Here is a 26,587-nt window from a genome sequence, read left to right as displayed (position 1 = left end):
TTCTCTGATGATAATGAAAATAAATAAAAATAAATAAAAATAAAATAATGTTGGTCGTGTCACGCCAAATTTCTTCCCTCTACAAAAACCTTCCCTCCCCCATTTACTTCCGTGGTCATGTTTCCTCTTACGTCATTGACAAGCGATCGATAGCACTTCGGCTTTGACTGCCCGTCGCTGGAAGGATACTTCGTCTTTGACAGCTGCTGGAATCTGAAGAAATCGATTATTGTTTTTTTTTGTACAGGCGCGAAACAGGACAGTCGCATGCCGGTTAAGGACCCTCGGCAACTTTGTGACTTTATTGGACGCAGCCCCGGAAGTAAATGAGGAGGGTGGTGTGGGGGGGGGTGGTTTGTAGGGGGAAGAAATTTGGCGTGACAGCCGCTCCAAAAAGTTGATGAGACCGGAAGTCCCGCCCCCACCACCATATTTGTTCTACGGCAGCCGAGAAAAATCAACCTCACCTACTGAAAACTAAAAACACACAAAAAAAAAGTAACTGCTATTTTTAGTCGATTATATCTAGTTTCTATTCGACTACACAATAATTCGTTGGGCGGCGAGGTTGTTTCTGCGTCGTTTCTCGAGAAGAAGTTAGACGGCTCATCTCCATGGCAACCACAACTCTTGTTAGCACTGTGCTTTTGTAAGCTAGCGCGGCGTGGCTAGCTTGTCGTCGTTTTCCTGTACAATTCGCTCGTTTCGGTTCGTTCAAATATCTACAGCGGTTATCCAAGTTGGATACGCAGTCATAATGTAGAGGAAAGTTCGTGTGAAGCGTAAAAACATTGCTGACGAACGGATCAAAACAGCTAGCCTGGTGCTCATTTTTGCCAGCTTGTGCGCGGTCATGTCGGACTGGTGCAACACCGACACAGGAGAGGCGGTCTACAGGTCTCTGGATGCTGTCAAAAACCTGCAGATTAAGTAAGTATTCATGCTCACATTATTTTATTTTGAAAGCTAAACTATGCATTTGTGTTTGCTAGCAGCAAACAACAGTGTGTTTATTTTCACCGAGAGTTGCAGAAATTAAATTAGCTCACATTCCTATTGTCAAATTTTGTATGCTCGTACAACACTTAAAACTAGAGATGTCCGATAAATGCTTTGAAATGTAATAGCGGAAATGATCGGTATCGTTTTTTTATTATCGGTATCGTTTTTTTAAGATATATATATATTTTTTTTTAAATCAACATAAAAAACACAAGATACACTTACAATTAGTGCACCAACCCAAAAAAACCTCCCTCCCCATTCACACTCATTCACACAAAAGGGTTGTTTCTTTCTGTTATTAATATTCTGGTTCCTACATTATATATCAATATATATATCAATACAGTCTGCAAGGGATACAGTCCGTAAGCACACATGATTGTGCGTGCTGCTGGTCCACTAATAGTACTAACCTTTAACAGTTAATTTTACTCATTTTCATTAATTACTAGTTTCTATGTAACTGTTTTTATATTGTTTTACTTTCTTTTTTATTCAAGAAAATGTTTATAATGTATTTATTTTGTTTTATTATTTTAAACAAAAAATGACCTTATCTTCACCATACCTGGTTGTCCAAATTAGGCATAATAACGTGTTAATTCCACGACTGTATATATCGGTTGATATCGGTATCGGTTGATATCAGTATCAGTAATTAAAGAGTTGGACAATATCGGAATGTCGGATATCGGCAAAAAGCCATTATCGGACATCCCTACTTAAAACCTTTAGTATATCAGTATGTGGAATTAAATTATGGAACGGATTAACCAAATAAATCAAACACAGCACCCATATGATTCAGTTTAAGATACGGTTCAAACTACAAGTGTTCACAAAGTACACAGAACAAGAATTATGATGAACGTGTTGGCCCTGCGATGAGGTGGCAACTTGTCCAGGGTGTACCCTGCCTTCCGCCCGAATGCAGCTGAGATAGGCTCCAGCACCCCTCCCCCCCTCCCCCCAAAAAAGGGACAAGCGGTAGAAAAATGGATGGATGGATCTTGAACCCTTTTTTAAAAATTTTTTTTAATGGAGACAAAGATTATTTATATATTTAATATTTGTATGCTTACTATCCATCCATCTATCTGTCTTCTTCCGCTCTTTCGCTTATCCGAGGGCGGGTCGCGGGGGCAGCAGCCTAAGCAGGAAAGCCCAGACTTTCCTCTCCCCAGCCACTTCGTCCAGCTCCTCCCGGGGGATCCCGAGGCGTTCCCAAGCCAGCCGGGAGACACAGTCTACTCAACGTGTCCTGGCCTCCTACCGGTCGGATGTGCCCTTAACACCTCCCTAGGGAGGCGTTTGGCTGGCATCCTGACCAGATGCCCGAACCGCCTCATCTGGCTCCTCTCGATGTGGAGGAGCAGCGGTTTTACTCTGAGTTCCTCCTAAATGGCAGAGCTTCTCACCCTATCTCTAAGGGAGAGCCCCGCCACCCGGCGGAGGAAACTCATTTCGGCCGCTTGTACCCGTGATCTTGTCCTTTCGGTCATAACCCAAAGCTCATGACCATAAGTGAGGATAGGAACGTAGTTCGACCGGTAAATTGAGAGCTTTGCCTTCCGGCTCAGCTCCTTCTTCACCACAACGGATCGATACAGCGTCCGCTTTACCGAAGACGCCGCACCGATCCGCCTGTCGATCTCACGATCCACTCTTCCCTCACACGTGAACAAGACTCCGAGGTACTTGAACTCCTCCACTTGGCGCAAGGTTTACTAATGGTGTATTATTTATTTATTATTTAATTGTTCACTGTTCTGTTGCAGAGAACAAGGAAATTGGATAAAATTGCTATGGTATGAAAAGGGGTAGGATTAGATAAGCTCCGCTTCTTCCTGTTCCCTTTCGGACGTGCTGTAATGAAACAACTGGAATTGTGTGATGCATTACATTGTATCGTATGCATGTTCCAAATAAACTGAAACTGAACTGAACTGAAAATGTATTCAAACGCAAACATCTGTGTCCATTGAAAGGGTGCACTTGGAGAGGGTGACCACCACTGCGGCTCTCTCCCTGCGCCTCCAGCAGGAAGTTCTGACCCAGCAGGATGGAGGAGCCATTGAACTGAAACCCCTCACCTCTCAGGCCCAGACTGGTAAGGGAACCGTTGGATGGGAATCTTAAATCATGTCCAAAACTTGACATCTTTCTTTAATGGGACCAGGTGATAACGAGGAGGAAGTAGTTGTTGGCTGGCAGGAGAAACTTTTCAGTCAGGTAAGATTTATATTACAGATTGATAGATATGTTTTTTTCAGGGCCGATACCGATTATTAGCAGTCAAGGAAGGCCGATATCTGATATTTGGAGCCGATATTTATTTGCAGTAAAAGCTAAATGTGACAAATAAACCGTATTTTCTGGTCCATAAGGCAAACTGCCGATAAATGGTCTATTTTCGCATTAAAGGAGTCATATTATTATAATTTTTTTCTAAAGAGAAAACACTTCCTTGTGGTCTACATCAGTGTTTTTCAACCACTGTGCAAATTATGCAATTTCACCTAATTGGTCCAAAACATTTTTTTTTTGCAAATCAATAATTAAAATCTGCAAATAATGTGCCGTTGCTTAGTGTCTGGGCTGTGTAAAACTCGGCAGGGTAACCACGTAATACTCCATGTCAGTAGGTGGCAGCAGGTAGTTCATTGCTTTGTAAAAGTCGGGATGTGTCGGGTGAGACGAGGATGGTTTGTTGTGATCCCAATGTGCAGACCACAGCGGGAGGCAGCGTGCAGGTAAGAAGGTATGTAACGCTTAAACCAAAAATGAACAAACGGGAAAGGAAAAGGCAATGGCTATGCAAAACGAAAGTAAAACTGAACTGGCTACAAAGCATACTTGCCAACCTTGAGACCTACGAATTCGGGAGATTGGGAGTGGGTGGGGTTGGGGTGGGCGGGGTCGGGGCCGGGGGCGGGGTTAAGAGAGAGGAGTATATTTATAGCTAGAATTCACTGAAATTAAAGTATTTCTTATATATATATATATATATATATATATATATATATATATATATATATATATATATATATATATATATATATATATATATATATATATATAATTATATATATATATATATATATATATATATATATATATATATATATATATATATATCAGTGTTTCCCACACATTCATTTATTTGTGGCGGCCCGCCACGAAAGAATTACGTCCGCCACAAATAGATTTTTTTTTCAAAATTTAAATTTTTTTTTTTTTTTTTTTGTCCTGTCCTTCTTCTCAGGCAAGTCATATAGTTGATGTAGATGCCCATATAGGTTGTTCAGATTTACTTTACAAAAGAGAAGTGTAGGATACGTCTCTTGTTGCCTTATTTGTATTTGACCACTACTGTTTTCTGTTTATTTGTTACTGACTGTGGCAGGACACGTCTGCCTCTGTTTCACTTTATGTTGCTGGTAAATAATATGGTTGTAGTAGTAGGCTAAAGTTAAATTATTTAGTATGCACTAATTAAAGGGGCAGAGCTTTAAGAGACATTTTAGCTTTTATATTTTATAAGATATATTTTTTGTAAGAACCACAATTAATAAATATATTTCAGTGAATAACTTATTGTTCAAATCTGTATATAAATATGTACATAAAGTGTTGTAATTATATTGTAAAATGGATGGATGGATGGATGGATGGACGTTTAAAACAAAACTGTTATTATTAATTAGTAAGTATACATTTTTTTTAGCCTTTTTAGAGAAAATCATATCATTGTAGTGAATTATGCAAATTACTCGATGATGTCATGGTGACCACGCCCATAGCCACGCCCATAGCCACGCCCCCACCGCCACAGGTATCTTGGCAGTTTATGGGAAACACTGTATATATATATATATATATATAGTACAGTAATGAAAACACAGTTCTACTAACTGTACTGTACTTGCTGCTTACTTTAAAAAAAAATAACACTCACCTTTCACTATTTGAGTAGCTTTTGTTCTGCCATTTGAGTACTGGCGAGCGATCTCTGAATCCGGGAACATATCCTTCACGGATTTGTTGAAAACATCCGCAAATGAGAACGGAATGTTGCTTGCAAGGTGGCCCATAATACTGCGTTGCCGCCGCCTTGTGGATGTTGTGTGTCAGTGTATTAACGGGCCGGCTGGAATAAACACACGCTCAGAAATAACTCCGTGCCTGCCTACTTTATGGGTTATAGATAAACCTATGGATAACGGAAACATATATAATAGTCTCCTTTTCAGGTGAGAGACGACGCTAAAGGCAGTGCCTTTAAGGCACGCCCCCAATATAGTTGTCCGGCTGGAAATCGGGGGATTTTCGGGAGAATGGTTGTCCCGGGAGATTTTCGGGAGAGGCACTGAAATTCGGGAGTCTCCCGGAAAATTCGGGAGGGTTGGCAAGTATGCTACAAAGTAAACAGAAACAGAGTGCTGGACGACAGCAAAAACTTACGGCGTCGACAAAGTACATCCGTACATGACATAACAATCAACAATGTCCACACAAAGAAGGATAGCAACTAGGGATGTCCGATAATGGCTTTTTGCAGATATCCAATATTCCGATATTGTCCAACTCTTTAATTACCGATACAGATATCAACCGATACCGATATCAACCGATACCGATATCAATTAACACATTATTATGCCTAATTTGGACAACCATGTATGGTGAAGATAAGGTACTTTTTAAAAAAAATAATAAAATAAGATAACTAAATTAAAAACATTTTCTTGAATAAAAAAGACAGTAAAACAATATAAAAACAGTTACATAGAAACTAGTAATTAATGAAAATGAGTAAAATTAACTGTTAAAGGTTAGTACTATTAGTGGACCAGCAGCACGCACAATCATGTGTGCTTACGGACTGTATCCCTTGCAGACTGTATTGATATATATTGATATATAATGTAGGAACCAGAATATTAATAACAGAAAGAAATGGGGGGAGGGAGGTTTTTTGGGTTGGTGCACTAATTGTAAGTGTATCTTGTGTTTTTTATGTTGATTTAATAAAAAAAAGAAAAAAGAAAAACGATACAGATTAAAAAAAAACCTGATACCGATAATTTCCGATATTACATTTTAACGCATTTATCGGCCGATAATATCGGCAGGCTGATATTATCGGACATCCCTAATAGCAACAACTTAAATAGCCTTGCTTGCTAACACAAAGCAGGTGCGGCGAATAGCGCTCAAAGTAAGACATGAAATTGCTACAGGAAAACACCAACTAAACAGGAAGGGCCACAAATAACAAGACAAGAACTAAAGCACAGGAAAACACCAACAAACTCAAAATAAGGCACGACGACCTGGTGTATCATTTTTTAACGTTTTCTGCTGGTGGTGTGCCTCCGTATTTTTAAATGAAAAAAAAAAAGTGCCTTGCCTCAAAAAAGGTTGAAAAACACTGGTCTACATAACATGTAATGGTGGTTCTTTGGTCAAAATGTTGCATAGATCATGTCTTACAGATCATCTTCAAGCCGCTTTCTGACAGTCGCTTCCGGATGTGGGAAAAGATTTTCCTTCATGCGGCCCTTGAGCTAAAATGAGTTTGACACCCCTGGTTTAATGAGTAGCTTTCCAAACTAGTATTAAACTAATATAATAGCTTTTACACTACTGCCATCTAGCGTTTGGAAACTGCAACTACCTTCAAATTTGCTGCAATTATTTTAACTACCTGGCCACCTGACATTTTCTCCACTGATAAATAGCACCCTTGGTAAGTTGGACATTGTTTTACTGTATTTATTGGCAGGCTTAAATAAGTCCTAAAAAATATCAATAATTATCGATATGATCAATATAAAAAACGTATATATTGTGATATTTTTTTAAAGATTTCGCCCAGCCCTACTTTTACGTGTTTTTTTTTACTTGGTCCAGTATGAAATGGAGTTGTTCCAAAACGAGGCAGCGTGTCAGACCCCTCTGGACCGCCAGTACCACAAGGATGTCACGGCCCTGAACAGGGCTAAGGGTCGGCAAAACAACCGGATCTTCACGTACACGGATTACGATCGCTACACCAACTGCCACCAGCTCCAGCAGGTACTAGGTTGCCAACTGTAGCATAACATGACACACACCTAGTCGCTTCTTAAGGGAACATGAGGTAATTCCTAAAGTGTTGAATGCTGTTTTTTTCTACTTTGAACACAGCAGAGCACTACTGATTTACTGACCACGACCAAGTCCAGACCCACCTTCCTGGCTGAGAGGATGGCCAGCATGCGACACAGAAGGCAGGACAGGCGAACCATGTGAGTGTGGGGGAAAAAACGTCTTTGGTGGCTCCGCAGACGCCGTCTTTTGCACTTGTGTCAAACTCAAGGCCCTCATACCATACTTGCCAACCCTCCCGTTTTTAGCGGGAGACTCCCGATATTCTGCGCCTCTCCAGAAATTTTCTCCCGACAAACTCCCGATGGTATTCAGCCGGCCACGCCCCCTCCAGCTCAATGCGAGACCTGAGTGGGGACAGCCTGTTCTCACGTCCGCTTTCCCACAATATAAACAGCTTGCCTGCCCAATGACGTCATAACTGTAGAATGATCGAGGGCGAGTTCTTGGTTTCTTATTTGGGTTTATTGTTAGGCAGTTTCATTAACGTCCTCCCAGCGCGGTAACAACACACAACAACAGCAGTCACGATTAGTCTACCGTAAAGCAGTTCTTCTGCCGTAAACAGCAATGTTGTGACACTCTTAAACAGGACAATACTGACATCTACTGGATAGCCTCCAGAACACTGAAATTCAAGTATTTCTTTTATTTTAATGTATAATAAAATAAATATATATATTATATATATATATATATATATAGCTAGAATTCACTGAAAGTCAAGTATTTCATACATATACATATATATGTGTGTATATATATATATATGTGTGTGTGTGTGTGTGTGTGTGTGTGTGTATATATATATATATATATATATATATATATATATATATATATATATGTATATGTGTATATATATGAAATACTTGAGTTGGTGAATTCTAGCTTAAATATATTCCCCTCTTAACCACGCCCCACCCCACCCCCCAACCCCCACCTCCCGGTATCGGAGGTCTCAAGGTTGGCAAGTATGCCTCATACAAACCGCCGCATTATTTTATTTGGCCCGCAAAAGTCTGGTAATATAACAGTTAATACTAGAGATGTCCGATAATGGCTTTTTTGTCGATATCCGATATTGTCTAACTCTTAATTATATCAACCGATACGATATATACAGTCGTGGAATCAACACATTATTATGCCTAAGTTTGCTGTGATACCCCGCTGGATGCATTAAACAATGTAACAAGGTTTTCCAAAATAAGCGAACAACTTCAACTCAAGTTATGGAAAAAGGTGCCAACATGGCACTGCCATATTTATTATTGAAGTCACAAAGTGCATTATTTTTTTTTAACATGCCTCAAAACAGCAGCTTGGAATTTGGGACATGCTCTCCCTGAGAGAGCATTGGGGTGGGGAGTAGCGGGGGGTGTATATTGTAGCGTCCCGGAAGAGTTAGTGCTGCAAGGGGTTCTGGGTATTTGTTCTGTTGTGTTTATGTTACGGTGCGGATGTTCTCCCGAAAAGTGTTTGTCATTCTTGTTTGGTGTGGGTTCACAGTGTGGCGCATATTTGTAACAGTGTTAAAGTTGTTTATACGGCTACCCTCAGTGTGACCTGTATGGCTGTTGATCAAGTATGCATTGCATTCACTTATGAGTGTGTCATAAGCCGTAGATATTATGTGACTGGGCCGGCACGCAAAGGCAGTGCCTTCAAGGTTTATTGACGCTCTGTACTTCTTCCTACGTCCGTGTACACAGCGGCGTTTTAAAAAGTCATAGATTTTACTTTTTGAAACCGATACCGATAATTTCCAATATTACATTTTAAAGCATTTATCGGCCGATAATATCGGTAGTCCGATATTATCGGACATCCCTAGTTAATACAGTACTTCTTTTCTCACCAAATGTAGTCGTGCCTTCCGTTTTGACAGAAAAAAATGAGGGCTGTCAAAAATAACAAGTGAACTCATTCGTATAATCACACAAAAATACCACATCAATCTTGTATATACGCAGATTTATCACGCAGTAATTGCATTTGAGTCAAAATTTTGGGATGTTTCAATTATGCAAGCATTAATATACTGTGATTATTCTGATTGCAACATACAGTACAGGCCAAGAGTCTGGACACACCTTCTCATTCAGTGCATTTTCTTTATTTTCATGACTATTTACATTGTAGATTGTCACTGAAGGCATCACAACTATGAATGAACACATGCGGCGTTATGTACTTAACAAAAAAAGGTGAAATAACTGAAAACATGTTTTATATTCTAGTTTCTTCAAAATAGCCACACTTTGCTCTGATTACTTTTTCGCACACTCTTGGCATTCTCTTTATGAGCTTCGAAAAGTAGTCACCTAAAATGGTTTTCACATCACAGGTGTGCTTGAAGCTCATCGAGAGAATGCCAAGATTGTGCAAAACAGTAATCAGAGCAAGAAGAAACTAGAATATAAAACATATTTTCAGTTATTTCAACTTTAAGTACATAACTTCACATGTGTTCATTCATAGTTTTGATGCCTTCTGTGACAATCGACAATGTAAATAGTCATGGAAATAAAGAAAACGCATTGAATGAGGAGAATGTGTGTCCAAACTTTTGGCCTGTACTGTATATTAATTTGACTGCACTAAAAAAAAAACATACTTAAAAGTTCAACAAATATTATATTATCATATGTTCCACAACTTTTTTTTAAATATTCAAATATAAATTAATTTATATTTTGTATTCAAAATAAATATTTTATTGTTAATATGTGTGTGTTTGTTCACTTTCCAATCAAGTTTGAATATTTTTTAATAAGTCCAAGTCCTTAACCTTCATTGGTCCAATTCCATCATGTGTTTTTAACTGTCTTCCATTTTTCAATAACTTTTCAATATTTTTAGGTGCTTTTGGGGTCTTTTTCTATATTTTGTTGCATTTTTTAAGGTTTAGTTGACATCCATTCCACTTACACAGTGTCTATAAAAATAAATACATTAAAAGGAATTATACATCAAATTGTGCAGTGTACAAATTTAAATAGATTTCACGGTGAAGTGTAGCTAATTTGGCCAAATTTTAGCGTTAAAAGGAAAAAAGACTTTGGCGCCGTTTTTCCATTTACAGTAATATGCGGTGAAAACTTTTGTACATTTTACAGTGAAATACAGGCAACTGAACTGCCATTTCTTTACTGTAAAATCTACAGATTTTGTTTTCCTGTGCATGCAAAAACCCAAAACAAATGTACTGGCAATTGTGCAATAATATCATGAGGCAAATCCTGATACATTTGACATTTACATATATTCACTGTTACATAAGTGTAGTGTTTCTAACCTTTTTGACGTCAGGGCCCAACTTTTCCACTACAAAGGGGCCCGGGGCCCACCCAAATATTAACACTGAATTAGACATATTACTCTTGATTTTAATGAAATTCAATAATTAAATATAATCAACTTATAGTTTAACAGTATAAACTTTGTCAAAAAAGTACATCCATCCATCCATTTTCTACCGCTTGTCCCTTTCGGGGTCACGGGGGGTGCTGGAGCCTATCTCAGCTGCATTAATTCTAACCAAATTGATAATAATAATTCATGTTTCTTAAATAAACTGAACTTTATGTTTTATTAAATATACTAAAATACAGCTTCACCACTTTAATCATAATTTTTGCACTTTTAAGAAACTTCTCTATGACTTTAGGTCCAGACTTCCTTTGTTTGATATTGTTATTACTGCTACAAGTGGTGGAAAAGTGTATTACAACTGAGTACCACTATGGCCACCACAGCTGAGAAACAGATATATTTTGGCGGCCCTCAAAGGGGCGCTCTTGGCCCAACAATGGGCCATGGCCCTATGGTTAAGAAACACTGGTCTAGTGTATAAGGAGGGTTTCCTTTTTTTGCTGAGTCTTGTAGGGACTTCAGCTTCCCCAAGTCCAAGATTATCAACTGGGAGCCCAGCGAGGAGTTTAAGAGGAGCAGCCACGAGGTGAACAGCGTCATGCAGACCATGCACATCATGGGAGACCTGGGAGCACCTGGAAGGTAGGACCACGTTTCTGTGTGCGTGCGTTGGCAGAGCAGCGCAAACAGGACAGTTGAGTTTGTCGTTGTTGTTGTTGTTTTGGTTTATTAAGTAGAAAGTTGATTCATCACCCAGTCTAAGTAATGTTTGTTGCACATATAGTACTGTATATCACTTTATATTGTGTTCAAAGTGTACAAACCTTCACTATTATGCCCATTTGATTGTAGACTCTTACTAACACCTTGTGGCGATATGTAATTACTATGCTTGATTTGTTTGGACCATGGGTGTCAAACTCTGGCCCGCGGGCCAAATCTGGCCCGCCGTGTAATTTCATTTGGCCCTTGAGGCAATATCAAATTAACATTAGAGCTGGCCCGCCGGTAACACCGCATTCACCGCTAATACTCACACTTGCCAACCCTCCCGATTTTCAGTGCCCCTCTCGAAAGTCTCCCGGGGCAACCATTCTCCCGAATTTCTCCCGGACAACAATATTGGGGGCGTGCCTTAAAGGCACTGCCTTTAGCGTCCTCTACAACCTGTCGTCACGTCTGCTTTTCCTCCATACAAACATCGTGCAGGCCCCTGTCACATGATAAATGCGGCGTCTACACACACATAAGTGAATTTCAAGGCACACTTGATCAACAGCCATACAGGTCACACTGAGGGTGGGCGCATAAACAACTTTAACACTGTTACAAATATGCGCCACACTGTGAAACCACACCAAACAAGAATGACAAACACATTTCGGGAGGAAACATCCGCACCGTAACAAAACATAAACACAACAGAACAAATACCCAGAACTAGGGATGATGTTTGATAAGGAATTATCGAGTTCGAGCCTATTATTGAATCCTCTTATCGAACCGATTCCTTATCGATTCTCTTATCGAGTCCAGATAGGTTGTTGTATATGGAAAAAAACACACATTTGGTTTAACAAAAGCTCACTTTTATTATATAATAAAAAAATAAAATCTAATAAATAAATAAATATTGACTGTTACCCACCTAAAAAAATAAAATAAAATAAATAAATATTGACTGTTGTTACCCAAAGTATATTAAGTGGGATTTTTCAGAGAAACAAATATATACAGTAACACAAAAACAACCTGTCTCTGTGATCACTATAGGTGTATAAATAATAATATAGTGTTAAATAAAATCAGTCCCTTGGGCACAAAACTGAAAATAATACAGCTCTCCAAAAAGTGCACTTCTGCTGCTATTTGACATAACTGTTTGTTATGATGCTTTTGACATTTTTGCACTTTATTTCTTTATTGAAAGAAAATTCTATGAAGAGAAAAGTTCTTTGCAAATGTGGTTACAATGCTAAAAAATGAAAAGTTAAAACTAAAAAAAGAAATACACTTTATTGAGTTAACATTATTTCTTTATGGGGGAAAAATGTTATGAGCTAGAGAATATAACAACTACACTACCCAGCATGCAACGGGAGTGACGAGCATGCGCGGTAGCCCCGAAAAGTGTTGCATGTTGCCACCCTGTGAAAGTAAACGTCAAGAACTCAGCCAACACGCCTCGTCTGCATTATTTATAATTAGACAGACAACACATCTACAGTGTGATTTTGTTTTGTTTACAAGGAAAGAAAAACAAAAGTTAAAAAAGGGAGATATGTTGTATATATATGTATGTGCTGCGGTTGTTTTAAGAACGTTGCGACAGCTGCCGTAAAGGAGGTGCGTTGCTATGTTTCCGGTTGGTCGTAAAAGTGTTCGTCATGTGTTTTACCCTGCTAAAATCTCTCAGTAAAGTTATTCGATGGATTATAGCTTTTGTTTTGAACTTTATTACACCTTGGAGCGCTTTTTCCCGTCCATTGTTTTCCTGCTTTCGCTATCTGTGCCTAATGACTGAGCTACGTGACGTCATTTATTGTGATGTCCCACGGAGCATTTCTGGTCGGGACGGGATTCGAATAAAGAATCAACTATTTTCCTTTACTATAGTGGTCTCGATAACGGGTACCGGTTCTCAAAAAGGGATTAGAGTCCGAGGACTCGGTTCTTTTCTTATCAAACAACCGGGAAAACCGGTTTCGAGTATCATCCCTACCCAGAACCCCTTGCAGCACTAACTCCTCCGGGACGCTACAATATACACCCCCCGCTACCACCAAACTCCGCCCACCTGAGCCCCGACATTAATGAACTAGCATCCCAGAAAAGATGCCAGGTATCTGGCTTGGGCACATCAGATTAGATCAGTGTGTCGCAAACTGAGCAGTAAAAAGGCCTGAATGGTTGATTTATTCATTGTTCTTTTATTTTCAAATTTATCAGCCTGCGGAAAAAGATAATGTTGATATTTACCTCAGAAGGCTGCAAATAGAAAAGAGGCATTCCATTTTTTATTTACATTTTATTTAATATACCATTGATGTTTTTTCGTTTGTTTTTTGAAAGTTGATTTTGCACCATTAAGTTATATAAGCGTTGCTTGTTCCATATTCAGTGTTAAAGCAAATCAGCGTAGCAAACTGAGCAATATTTAACGTTTTATTCATGCATTTTCTCTTGCTACTTCAAGGCTTGAATGTTTGATTCATTCATTATTGTTATTTTATTTTCAAGTTTATTATTAGCCTGTGGAAAAAGTTTATTTGGATATTTACCTCAGAAGGCTGCAAATAGAAAAGAGGCATTCCATTTGTATTTAAATTTGATTTGATATGCCATTGATATTTCTGAATTTTTATTATTATTATTTGAAACTCGATTTTGCATGTCACTATAAAGTTATATAAGCCTTGCTTGTTCAATATTCAATGCAAAACTTGTTTGGGTCCCTATTAAAAGGTTAATTTGTTCAACCTTGGCCCTTGGCTTTGTTCAGTTTTAAATGTTGGCCCACTCTGTATTTGAGTTTGACACCCCTGGTTTAGACACTTCCGGGTTGACGATTTCAGGAAGTCAGTTAATGAGACAAATGAGAAGCAGACAAGTTGTGTTAGCTCTTACAAGACTTGGAAAAGATAAGTCTGTTTACCAGTAAAGTGCAAGACAAAAGTGAAGTGCAAGACAAAAGTAAAGATAAGTACAAGACTAAAGTAGTGTGCAAGATCAACAACAATAAAGAGCCTAAATGGATTCATGTGCTTTGGAACTTTATTGGAACGTCTTGGATTGTTAGCTGTCTGCCAAGCTGTATAACCTCAATACATATAGGCAGAATATTTACTAAAATATGGACTTTTCGAGGCTGGAACCCATCATTCGTATTTACATTGTTTCTTATAGAGACATTTGCTTCACCATACAAACTTTTTGATTTACGAACCCTGTTCAAGAATCGAGGTTCCACTGTACTAACAAACCTTGCAGTTACACTTTTGTTTGTGATGTATTATTTTAGCGTGTATTCTTTTCAGACTGGGCCAGAAAGAGAACGAATGTCTGCTGTTCACCGTAAAAACCGACGGCAACGGAACGGTCGTGGTGAAACCCGACTTCAACAAGGGCAAAGAGCCCTACAGGCGAGTTGTCTGAAGACTCCGCATTTACCGCACGCACAACGGCGTCTAATAACAGCTGATTACATCACGCCTGCTCAGGGTGGTGACTGAAGGCGCCAATAAAGAAGTTTGGCGTCTCACCGTGGAGAATGTCTCAGCGACCATGAAAAGCGAGGACAAGGAGAGAGAGAAGCACCTGTTCAAAGATGTGAGTTTGTTCCAGGATAACTAACTGTGCACTGTCAAATGTAGGAAATAATGAAATGCATCTTTCTGCCTGCAGCTGCTGGTCAAGCACAAGGACTTCTCAAATAGCCTCGTCGGACAGGACTTTGAGATGGTACGTCGATCTCAGTGCAAAACTATCCAATCATCAGTCGTAGAGCTGGGCAATATTGCTGAAAACTGTATCAGCAAATAAGTGTTTTGTATCGGTTGATATCAATAATTATTAATATTTTTTATTACGGCCTATCGAAAATAAGGCCCAGGAGAAAAATATATTCATTGTAAATAATTTTAACCTTCCTCTTATTGTAATCTCCTCAGCTATCAAGGCAGAAAATAAAATAAAATATCAATACAAGCATGGAAAACACCGTGTAAACAAAATTCTAAAATGACATTAAACACTTAACAATAAGCTCTTAAAATAAATGTGAAAAGGAATACGTAAGAAATTAGTGTAACAAAATAGTTCAAAGTGTGAAATGTAAACAGAGAGAAACCTGAGAAGAACTATTTCCTGCATGTTTAGTGCCAGGAAGTTACAGCTGTGCTCTAAAGGGTGAGCGCGGCTAAGGTGGTGTGGTATTATCGGTCTTGGTAGTGACGAGCGCATTGCATCATTGGCAGACCACATTGGTCAGAATGTAGCCCGTTTTGAAAAATAAAAAAAAACGGTCATACTGTCGAGGTGACTTTTCCTGTTTTATCCACAATTTCTTCGCTCTCTGCAGCATTCATTTTTACTTTCTCTTCTCACTCCATGTAAAGAAACAACCGCAAGACATGAAGATGGCGCTACCAAACCTGATAGTTGATACAGTTACCATGACGTTGTGCATTTTTTATCCAGTCAGTGTCCATCTAAATTTATTATAATTGAAATTATTATTTGTCTGGCAAATTAAATTCTCCTAACCCATTCTAAAGCATTTTTCCACAGATCGCTCTCCCTGCCATTTCTCTGCTGTCCAGGGCAGCAGTTTTTTGTCGTGTGTTTTTGTCTCTCATAATGATTGCGAACGATAGGCAAAATTCTAAAAGAAAAGTGCAGTTCCCCTTTAAAGTGAATATTAGACCAAGTATAGTAAGTTTGCATGTGACGTTAGCTGTGATAGTTAGCCAGATGCTATTTAGTAAATAAACTCAGCAGCCATGGTGACATTAACGATATTGAACATCACACACACACACACACACACACACACACACACACACACACACACACACACACACACACACACACACACACACACACACACACACACACTGCTTGAAATATATCACAATGCTTGAAATATATCTATTAAAGCGTTCAAAAACTAACATCAGCTAATACTGTGTGCCTTTGACACTCTCTTTAGGGCTGCAACTTTTCATCCAGTCTATTAGAAAAAGCCTTCATTTTTATATTGTTGCTTCAACTAATCATTTAATGAGTGTAACTAATAAATATTGATAAAAAGCCATGAGAGAATTGGTGTGCGTGTGCTGTGATCTGTTTTTTTATTTTAATTTTACACTACCGTTCAAATGTTTGGGGTCACCCAAACAATTTTGTGGAATAGCCTTCATTTCTAAGAACAAGAATAGACTGTCGAGTTTCAGATGAAAGTTCCCTTTTTCTGGCCATTTTGAGCGTTTAATTGACCCCACAAATGTGATGCTCCAGAAACTCAATCTGCTCTAAGGAAGGTCAGTTTTGTAGCTTCTGTAACGAGCTAAACTGTTTTCAGATGTGTGAACATGATTGCACAAGGGTTTTCTAATCATCAATTAGCCTTCTGAGCCAATGAGCAAACACATTGTACCATTAGAACACTGGAGTCATAGTTGCTGGGAAATGGGCCTCTATACACCTATGTAGATATTGCACCAAAAACCAGACCTTTGCAGCTAGAATAGTCATTTACCACATTAGCAATGTATAGAGTGTATTTCTTTAAAGTTAAGACTAGTTTAAAGTTATCTTCATGGAAAAGTACAGTGCTTTTCCTTCAAAAATAAGGACATTTCAATGTGACCCCAAACTTTTGAACGGTAGTGTATATCAACACACACGTGTTAAAAGTGCAATTTGCACATTAATTATGTGCATTTATCAGAAAAAAGAATGGCGGTTGTGGCAAACAAAAAAACTGTGGTTTATTTGAACAAGTTTTCTTAAAATAGACAGTGTTTTATCCAATTACTCGATTAATTGAACTAACTAATCAGTAGATTACTAAAATATTTTATAGCTGCATCCCTAATTCTGTTTATTTTCCTTATTTGTTTGTCTCTCGCAGCCTCCTGCAGGTATCCTGCGGTACTTGATGAACGGGGAGATAGGTATGTAATTAATTATTCATCATGATGTTGTCTCGGGGTCAACCGACTATCGGCGCCGATATTTGACATTTTGACTAACAGAGTATTTTTATACATGTATTTACATCAGCAGATACTACATATACACATATGATACCAGTATTTAGTATTTTACAATAAATGAGGGAAGTAGATAGTAATAACCTCCCCCTGCAGTGCTGGTCGCTGGTACAGTACGTCTCTTCTGGTTACCTGTCAAAACTCCCATTTTTTGCCAGGAAATCCAGTTTTTGTCTTTCTTTCCCGGCATCTTTCTGGTTCCGTTTTGTTTGTTTTTGCAACTGCAGCAATGGTGTCCACTCGGCAAGCCTCGGCAACACGTGAACTCACTAAAGGAGCGCAGCTTCAATCAAATAGCGCAGTTTCAATCAAATAACGCGAACAATAAACTCACCTTTGATCAGCACACCACGGACATTCAAAAAAGAAGTCAACAAAGACTGTCGGCCATCCGTAAACTTAAAGGACTATACGTTGCACCTCACCTCCTGTTATTACTGTACCAAAACATCGTTCAATCCCATCCTTCTGTACTGTTCCACATGTTTTTTCACTATGCTTTCTGTAACCAACCGGACCAAATTCACACGCATTACAAACATAGCAGCTAAAATCATCGGCCTACCCACACCCGACATTTCAGATCTAAACCACAGGTCCATCATTCGACTGGCAAACACAATAGTCCGAGATATGACTCACCCACTACACCAATACATCATCCCACTACCATCAGTGCGCAGGTACAGAACTATCAAATTCCGGAGGGCCCGCCTCGGGAAAAGCCTTATCCCTGCAGCTATAGCCGCCCTAAACAGCAGGCCCGGCCGACCTGTCTGACAAGCCTGTAAATGTGTTGGTCATGTATGATGTCTTTTTGTTATTTTTGTTCGTGATGTGTAATGTCTATTGTTTAAATGTACGGCAGTGAAAATGAATTTCCCCAACGGGGCCCAATAAATCTAAATCTAAATCTTAATCTAAACATGAAAACGACAGAAAAGATATCTTTTGTAAACTTTGTGTGTATACACTACCGTTCAAAAGTTTGGGGTCACATTGAAATGTCCTTATTTTTGAAGGAAAAGCACTGTACTTTTCAATGAAGATAACTTTAAACTAGTCTTAACTTTAAAGAAATACACTCTATACATTGCTAATGTGGTAAATGACTATTCTAGCTGCAAATGTCTGGTTTTTGGTGCAATATCTACATAGGTGTATAGAGGCCCATTTCCCAGCAACTATCACTCCAGTGTTCTAATGGTACAATGTGTTTGCTCATTGGCTCAGAAGGCTAATTGATGATTAGAAAACCCTTGTGCAATCATGTTCACACATCTGAAAACAGTTCAGCTCCTTACAGAAGCTACAAAACTGACCTTCCTTAGAGCAGATTGAGTTTCTGGAGCATCACATTTGTGGGGTCAATTAAACGCTCAAAATGGCCAGAAAAAGAGAACTTTCATCTGAAACTCGACAGTCTATTCTTGTTCTTAGAAATGAAGGCTATTCCACAAAATTGTTTGGGTGACCCCAAACATTTGAACGGTAGTGTGTATTGACACATAGGAGATTTATTATGTACGGTAAGTAAAAAAGACCAGGCAGCAGCCCACACATTCTCATACTTTCTGTAAATTATGTCAGCCATACATGAACTAAGGAGCCCAGAATTGTTTTTATTTAAATGTTTGCAGTATTTCAAGGTTCCTCACGAGGAAACCTTACAATGTATTAATCCATTAACTGCAATAAAATGTGATACAGTTAAGTATATGGCAAGTTATTGTGATGTAGAGAAATCCCATATTTTTACCAATTTTCCCTGTATTTTTTTCCAATATTTTGTAATACAAATGTCGATGCTCCTCTTAGACACATAATAAAGGTGTTTGTCAATTTCCCTGATGTTTTTTGCTGCTAATTAGCGATGCATCAAACATAATCTCGTTACTTGTCCGACATTTCCTAAAAATAATGTTAAAAATTACTTAAACTTTGTCCGGCTGTTTACTGTATACTATTCATGTTTAAATACTTTTTCACTGCAAATGAATATGGGCTTCAGATATCAGGTATCGGCGTCCTTGTCTACTAATATTCGGTATAAAAAACATATCCATGGATCGCAAATATTGTCTCTTAATTATGAGATTCTATTCTGTGTTTCTGTGTCCAGTGTCTGCCAAGGGCTTTGAATACGACAACATTTACGTCCACTACATCATGGAGCTGCCAAACAGTAAGCAACAATCACTTTCTACCACCATATATCTTATAAATAATAATGTGTTTGCCAACTAGACTGGTCCAGCTTGCCAATGCAGCCCCACTCAGGCGTCACCCACACCTCACGCACCAAAACATCAGGGAAGGTGCGTGTTTCACGAACTCGCGAGATTCGACGCTGGAATGTATAATTTCACGTTCTCTGCGCCAACAGGACAACGTGGCTTACTTCTGCTACCCATTCACCTTTGAGGCGTTCTACATGAGCGAGAAAGAGAGCGGGGGTTAGTGTTGCACGCGCATGTTGGCGACTGCGGACGCTGAAAGAAGAATCCCTGTCGTTGCAGAATCACTCCCCCACTGGCCACTGTTGTACTTCAAGGTTCTGTCTCTGGACGCCTGGCAGCGCTGTCGAACCGAAGGCTACGGATACCTGCTCTTCCCTGACACGCCTGGTATGTCATCCACCTGGATGTAGGGATGGGTGCCTTTCACATTTGAATGTTAATACACTTTTACTTTTCTTAAAGGAACATTTTGATTACCGTATATTCCGGACCGTAGGGTGCACGGGATTATAAGGCGCACTACCGATGAGCGGGTCTAGTCAGGTCTATTTTCATACAAAAGGTGCACCGGACTATAAGGCGCATTAAAGGGGTCATATTATTATATATTTTTTCTAAATGTAAAACACTTACTTGTGGTCTACATCAGTGGCCCCCAACCCACGGACCGATTGGTACCGGGCCGCACAAGAAATTAATTTTTTTTTTTTTTTTTTTTTTTTTTTTTAATGAAATCAACATAAAAAACACAATATATACATTATATATCAATATAGATCAATACAGTCTGCAGGGATACAGTCCGTAAGCACACATGATTGTATTTATTTATGTAAAAAAAAAAAAAATTTTTTTTTTTTTTTTTTTTAAATACACCCCGCCCCCCCAGCCCCCCCCCCCCTGCCATCATATTGCAGTCTACACGTATCTCTTATGTGTGACTGCCATCATATTGCAGTCTACATGTATCTCTAACGTGTGACTGCCATTATATTTCAATCTGCACGTATCTTTTATGTGTGACTGCCATCATATTGCAGTCTACACGTATCTCTTGTGTGAGACTGCCATCTACTGGTCACACTTATCATTGCTGCCGTTTTAAAAACATTTTTTTATCGTGCTCTGTTTGTGTTGTGTTGTGTTTGCTCGGTTCTCGTATTATCTTTTAACCTGCCCATTGTACAGCACTTTGGCTACCCCTGTGGTAAATTTTAAATGTGCTTCATAAATAAAGTTGATTTGATTTGATTTGATTCATCACGTACCAAGTAAAATAGCTTTGAGGTCGGTAAGCACAACCAAAATTATTCCGTACATTAAGCGCACTGTTGAATTTTGAGAAAGTGAAAGGATTTTAAGTCATACTTGCCAACTCTCCCGTTTTTAGCGGGAGACTCCCGGTATTCAGCGCCTCTCCCGATAACCTCCCGGCAGAAATTTTCTCCCGACAAACTCCCGGTATTCAGCCGGAGCTGGAGGCCACGCCCCCTCCAGCTCAATGCGGACCTGAGTGGGGACAGCCTGTTCTCACGTCCGCTTTCCCACAATATAAACAGCTTGCCTGCCCAATGACGTCATAACATCTAGGGCTTTTAGAGAGTAGAGTGCACAACTGCGCACACAACAAGGAGACGAAGCAGAAGAACGAGGAAGTTACAGACATGGCGACGCCGTCGACGAGCAAGATGAAGAAATACGCTTGCAAGTTCCAAAACGAATGGAAACAAGAATTTCAGTTCATCCAGGACAGTTCGAAGGGGAAGGGGTATGTAATTATGTTGCCTGTACATTTTGTAAAACAGACTTCTCCATTGAACACGGTGGCCGAGTCATGAACGGAGGAGAAGTTAAAAAGGACAATACTGCCATCTACTGGATAGCCCCCGGAACACTGAAATTCAAGTATTTATTTTATTTATATGTATAATAAAATAAATATATATACAAATATATATAGCTAGAATTCACTGAAAGTCAAGTATTTCATACACACATATATATATATATATATATATATATATATATATATATATATATATATATATATATATAATGAAATACTTGAGTTGGTGAATTCTAGCTGTAAATATACTCCCCTATTAACCACGCCCTTGACCACGCCCCCGCCCCACCCCGACAGCGCCCCCCCACCCCCCACCTCCCGGTATCGGAGGGCGCCTTATAGTCCGAAAAATACGGTATGATTGCCGTAATTTTCGGCCCATAAGACACACTTAAAGTCCTTAGTTGTGCTTACCGACCTCGACGCAATTTTATTTAGTACATAGTGTAATGATAAGTGTGACCAGTAGATGGCAGTCAAACATAAGAAATACCAGAGTTGTGTAGGACAAGCGGTAGAAAATGGATGGATGTATAACGAGAGAATGGCCAACTAAACAAGCGCCATCTTTGCTACCAAGGACGTGTTCCGGCTGTGCCCGGAAGCATGCTTTGAGGTCGTTCTGACATTTGTTTTCCTGACAAAAAAAACCATAATAATACATCTAAATGTGGTTTTAAACATACTCCAGCTCATAAACTTTCCATAAAACATGCTTTTATTTCGTCAAAGTATAATTCTGCTGCTATATTCATGCAGAGTTTAGTGGCCAGCAGGCATTCTAACACACACCCGACGGCGAAATAAACGTAAAAAACATGCACTGAACGACCAAAAAATTACTTATTACCCTTATTATATATATATATATATATATATATATATATATATATATATATATATATATATATATATATATATATATATATATATATAAATCTAAATATAAATCTTAATCTAAACATGAAAACGACAGAAAAGATATCTCTGGCAAAAATGTAAACTTTGTGTGTATACACTACCGTTCAAAAGTTTGGGGTCACATTGAAATGTCCTTATTTTTGAAGGAAAAGCACTGTACTTTTCAATGAAGATAACTTTAAACTAGTCTTAACTTTAAAGAAATACACTCTATACATTGCTAATGTGGTAAATGACTATTCTAGCTGCAAATGTCTGGTTTTTGGTGCAATATCTACATAGGTGTATAGAGGCCCATTTCCAGAAACTATCACTCCAGTGTTCTAATGGTACAATGTGTTTGCTCATTGGCTCAGAAGGCTAATTGATGATTAGAAAACCCTTGTGCAATCATGTTCACACATCTGAAAACAGTTTAGCTCGTTACGGAAGCTACAAAACTGACCTTCCTTTGAACAGATTGCGTTTCTGGAGCATCACATTTGTGGGGTCAATTAAACGCTCAAAATGGCCAGAAAAAGAGAACTTTCATCTGAAACTCGACAGTCTATTCTTGTTCTTACAAATGAAGGCTATTCCACAAAATTGTTTGGGTGACCCCAAACTTTTGAACGGTAGTGTGTATATATATATATATATATATATATATATATATATATATATATATATACACAGTGTATATATTCATATATTTCTCATTGTTAAAAACGGCCCTCTGAGGGCAACCATAACTGCGATGTGGCCCTCAATGAAAACCAGTTTGACACCCCTGCTGTAAATGTAAAGACGGTACATTTGTTTTTACGGTAGAAAAACTGTCAGCTAAGTTGCCAGAATAAAAAAAGAACTTGTAGTGTTTTTCCATTAACAATATAATGTTGTAAAAAACCATGTAAATTTCGCACAAAAATTCTGGCAGCTTTTTCCGTAAGAACCCCCCCCAAATAACAGTGGAAGTGTTTTTCTATTTACTGTAAAATGTTGTAAATAATTTTTTTTAAAAACGCTATTTTTCACAGTAAAATGTTGTAAATGTAAAGTTTTTACTGTAAAATCGACAGTCTACTTAAAACAATTTGTATAATTAATAATGAAATCCAGAGGCAAATTCATACATTATTCGCTGTTAAAAGCGGCCCTCTGATGGCAGCCATAACTGCCACGTGGCCCTCAATGAAAACCAGTTTGACATCCCTGGTCTAGAGGGATACATGGTGGTGGTCTGGAACCATACTACGCTAATGTCTTTACAAGAAAATAGCATTGTAATTAGGGATGTCCGATAATGGCTTTTTGCCGATATCCGATATGCCGGTATTGTCCAACTCTTTAATTACCGATACCGATATCAACCGATACCGATATCAACCGATATATACAGTCGTGGAATTAACACATTATTATGCCTAATTTGGAAAACAAGGTATGGTGAAGATAAGGTACTTTTTAAAAAAATGAATCAAATAAAATAAGATAAATAAATAAAAAAAAAATTATTGAATAAAAAATAAAGTAAAACAATATAAAAACAGTTACATAGAAACTAGTAATTAATGAAAATTTGTAAAATTAACTGTTAAAGGTTAGTATTATTAGTGGACCAGCAGCACGCACAATCATGTGTGCTTACGGACTGTATCCCTTGCAGACTGTATTGATACATATTGATATATAATGTAGGAACCAGAATATTAATAACAGAAAGAAACAACCCTTTTGTGTGAATGAGTGTAAATGGGGGAGGGAGGTTTTTTGGGTTGGTGCACTAATTGTAAGTGTATCTTGTGTTTTTTATGTGGATTTAATAAAAAAACAAACAAACAAAAAAACAATACTGATAATAAAAAAACCGACACCGATAATTTCCGATATTACATTTTAACGCATTTATCTGTAATCTGTAATTGTAATATTACCAATAATTGTAGAAATCTTTCCTTGCTCGTGCGCCCTGCAGGTCGACACACGCTCACGTGTCACACGTGGCGACCCCTCCAGACGGGCACGGCCTCGGCAATGCGACGCTTCTTCATCGGAGGTTCCCCGGAGCTGGAAGACCCGAGCTACGTGAGGACGCCAGGACATTTCAAGGTGGGCACTTTTGCCGGTTGACTTCTTCTGAATGCGCGATTGTGCAAAATACTTTAGTTTTCATGGAATAATTACAGGGGGAGCGGCTAAGTCGCTTTGGCTTTTGTACTGAAAGCTCTGGAAGTGTGACCTTTAATCTTCACTGCATCCAGCAATCCAAGTAAGGGCTAGCGGCACCTAAGTAAAACACCAGTAATCTACTTGACACCTTGGCCTGCATTTTGTTGCAGGGCCTTTGTGGATTCCAGCACGTTGAGAAGAAGGAAGCACTATGTCGCCGACCACACCCACGGATTTAGTCATCACGACACTCTCATGAGCACCATGGGTAAGCAGACAACTGGCTGTCTACTAAATGATATGAATCGTTGGATTTACGGGACTTTTTTCGCTCTGCCAGAGGCGTTTCAACGGGCCAGAAGAAAAATGCAAGATGTCCGAGAAAGTCTTCCCAGAGACTTCATCGCCTCCGCCTCCCAACTCCAAATTTGATGTCCTGCTTAGGAGCGAAAATGGGTGTAACAAAATCTTCTTTGCCGTGACGGGCCAATGTATGATTGTTTGTGATACAAACACGTAGGAGAAAGTCATTTGTAGTAATATTTGCTGCACTGTAACATTTTCACTCATGACATTTTGTAATATAAAGTCCATAAATCATGTAAGTAGCGACTTGATCATGTTAAAAGTAAGCTAGTTATTTTATGGCAGGGGATGTCCAAACTTTTTCACATTGAAAAATGAAAGCATCCCATTTGGATATATTACATTTTCAAAACCAATACAATATATAGATTTTATTAACCTTTAGGGCTCCTCTCAAGATTGGTCGGACAGGTCTACGTCATAAAAATATTAAAAATAAGTCATATATTATTTATTTATTTTTTTAAATTATTCAATGTTCAAATTTCTAGATCAATTTCAGGTCTATCTGTCGATATAAAGTCATAAAAGGAAACCCTGTTTTTGAAGGCAAAAACATGAAATATGCAACATTTTCCCCCAAAATAATTTTGAAGTGAAATATTTTATGTGGAGTCTAAATAGGTCAATAATTCATCATTTCATTTTAAGTCATTGTTTTTTGAGGAATTAGTTAAAAAAAAAAAAAACACACACACAAAAATGCCCCACTCACATGTGTTAAAAATATACTGTATATATTTTTTACTTTAAACACCTAAGTCTCTTCTATATCAGGGGTGTCCAAATTACGGCCCGCGAGACATCACATCTTTAGTTTTTGCCTCAATTTAGTTCCATGTGAATCAATTAGGAGTGATCTTTTTATTTTATTTTATTTCATTTTTGTGAGTAAATGTGTATGATTGTTAAATATGTATAATCTGTACTGTTAAACTGGTCAACGGTTGATTAGATGACTGAAATAAACTTATTTCATTCATTCATCTTGCCACCTTTTGTGGGCGAAGTTAGAAATGATGGTCAATGACCATGTGTTTCATTTGGAAGGGACTTGAGCACAGCATCAATGTATATGACCCAATCCAAACAGCGTGTGGTATAAATGACCAAGAAATAAAGTCAACACACGGTCGCACGTTACACACCTCCTCCTCATTGAACTTAGTGGACATTGTAAAACATATAATTAAAACATTACAAATGTATAAATTCACTACAGTGCAAAGGGTGATATACAAATATTGGAATAATAATAATAACTCCGCGCTTCCCCATGTTTGGCGCATTTTAGCTGCTTGATATATCTGATTACAAAACTTTAAGGAGGTTGTAAAAAAGGTAAGAGTTGAACTTTCATATATTCCTAATATTCAATGTTTTATCGCTTATACTTTTATCGAGGGCCACATCACAGTTATGGTTGCCCTCAGGGGCCTGCTTGTAAATGAATAATATATCAATATAAATGTGTGTATATGTAATACATGTATATAATTGCATATGCATTTGATTATCTTTTTTTACACACACGCTTTTTTAACAGCACAACACTGCAAATGGAATGGAAAAACAATACCACTGTTTTTTTACGATAAAATTAATGCAAAAGAGCTGCCAGTTTTTACTGTAAAATCTTTGGTTGTTGTTTTTATAGTGTATTACTGTTTATGGAAAATGGTACCAAAGTTGTTTTGACGGTAAAAAACTAGCAGCTCAGTCTGCAGAATTTTACTGTAAAGTTGTCCAAA

At 38.3% G+C, this 26,587-nt stretch overlaps 1 protein-coding gene across 2 annotated transcripts; it reads left to right on the top strand.

The window, feature by feature from the left end:
• Positions 1–380: 380 nt before the first annotated feature.
• mks1 (MKS transition zone complex subunit 1) lies at positions 381–26,005 on the top strand. Of its 2 annotated transcripts, none has more exons than XM_062049061.1 (18): positions 381–930; positions 2,994–3,115; positions 3,185–3,237; positions 6,922–7,086; positions 7,201–7,298; positions 11,050–11,178; positions 14,574–14,678; positions 14,757–14,865; positions 14,941–14,997; positions 17,171–17,213; positions 19,435–19,497; positions 19,560–19,630; positions 19,699–19,768; positions 19,832–19,939; positions 24,277–24,410; positions 24,488–24,570; positions 24,641–24,738; positions 24,811–26,005. In XM_062049061.1, exons 1-18 carry the CDS (start codon positions 854–856, stop codon positions 24,900–24,902), a joined length of 1,677 nt encoding a protein of 558 aa, XP_061905045.1. In that variant the 5' UTR covers positions 381–853; the 3' UTR covers positions 24,903–26,005. The 2 variants fall into 2 exon arrangements, with proteins under 2 accessions (XP_061905045.1, XP_061905044.1); XM_062049060.1 differs by having other exon boundaries at positions 387–930; positions 7,198–7,298; positions 24,811–26,004.
• Positions 26,006–26,587: the final 582 nt, after the last annotated feature.

Source organism: Entelurus aequoreus, linkage group LG05 (genome assembly GCF_033978785.1).
Source record: "Entelurus aequoreus isolate RoL-2023_Sb linkage group LG05, RoL_Eaeq_v1.1, whole genome shotgun sequence".
Classification (NCBI taxonomy): domain Eukaryota; kingdom Metazoa; phylum Chordata; class Actinopteri; order Syngnathiformes; family Syngnathidae; genus Entelurus; species Entelurus aequoreus.
Note: the sequence above shows the minus strand (reverse complement) of the source record. Positions and strands in the feature narration are given on the sequence as shown.

Excerpts from the sequence above, each read along its gene's own strand:
- mks1 (XM_062049060.1), top strand. The coding sequence starts at position 854 with ATGTCGGACTGGTGCAACACCGACACAGGAGAGGCGGTCTACAGGTCT. Across the intron at positions 7,087-7,197 it reads ACTGCCACCAGCTCCAGCAG|CAGAGCACTACTGATTTACT; the intron begins GTACTAGGTTGC and ends CTTTGAACACAG. Across the intron at positions 19,769-19,831 it reads GAGCGAGAAAGAGAGCGGGG|AATCACTCCCCCACTGGCCA; the intron begins GTTAGTGTTGCA and ends CTGTCGTTGCAG.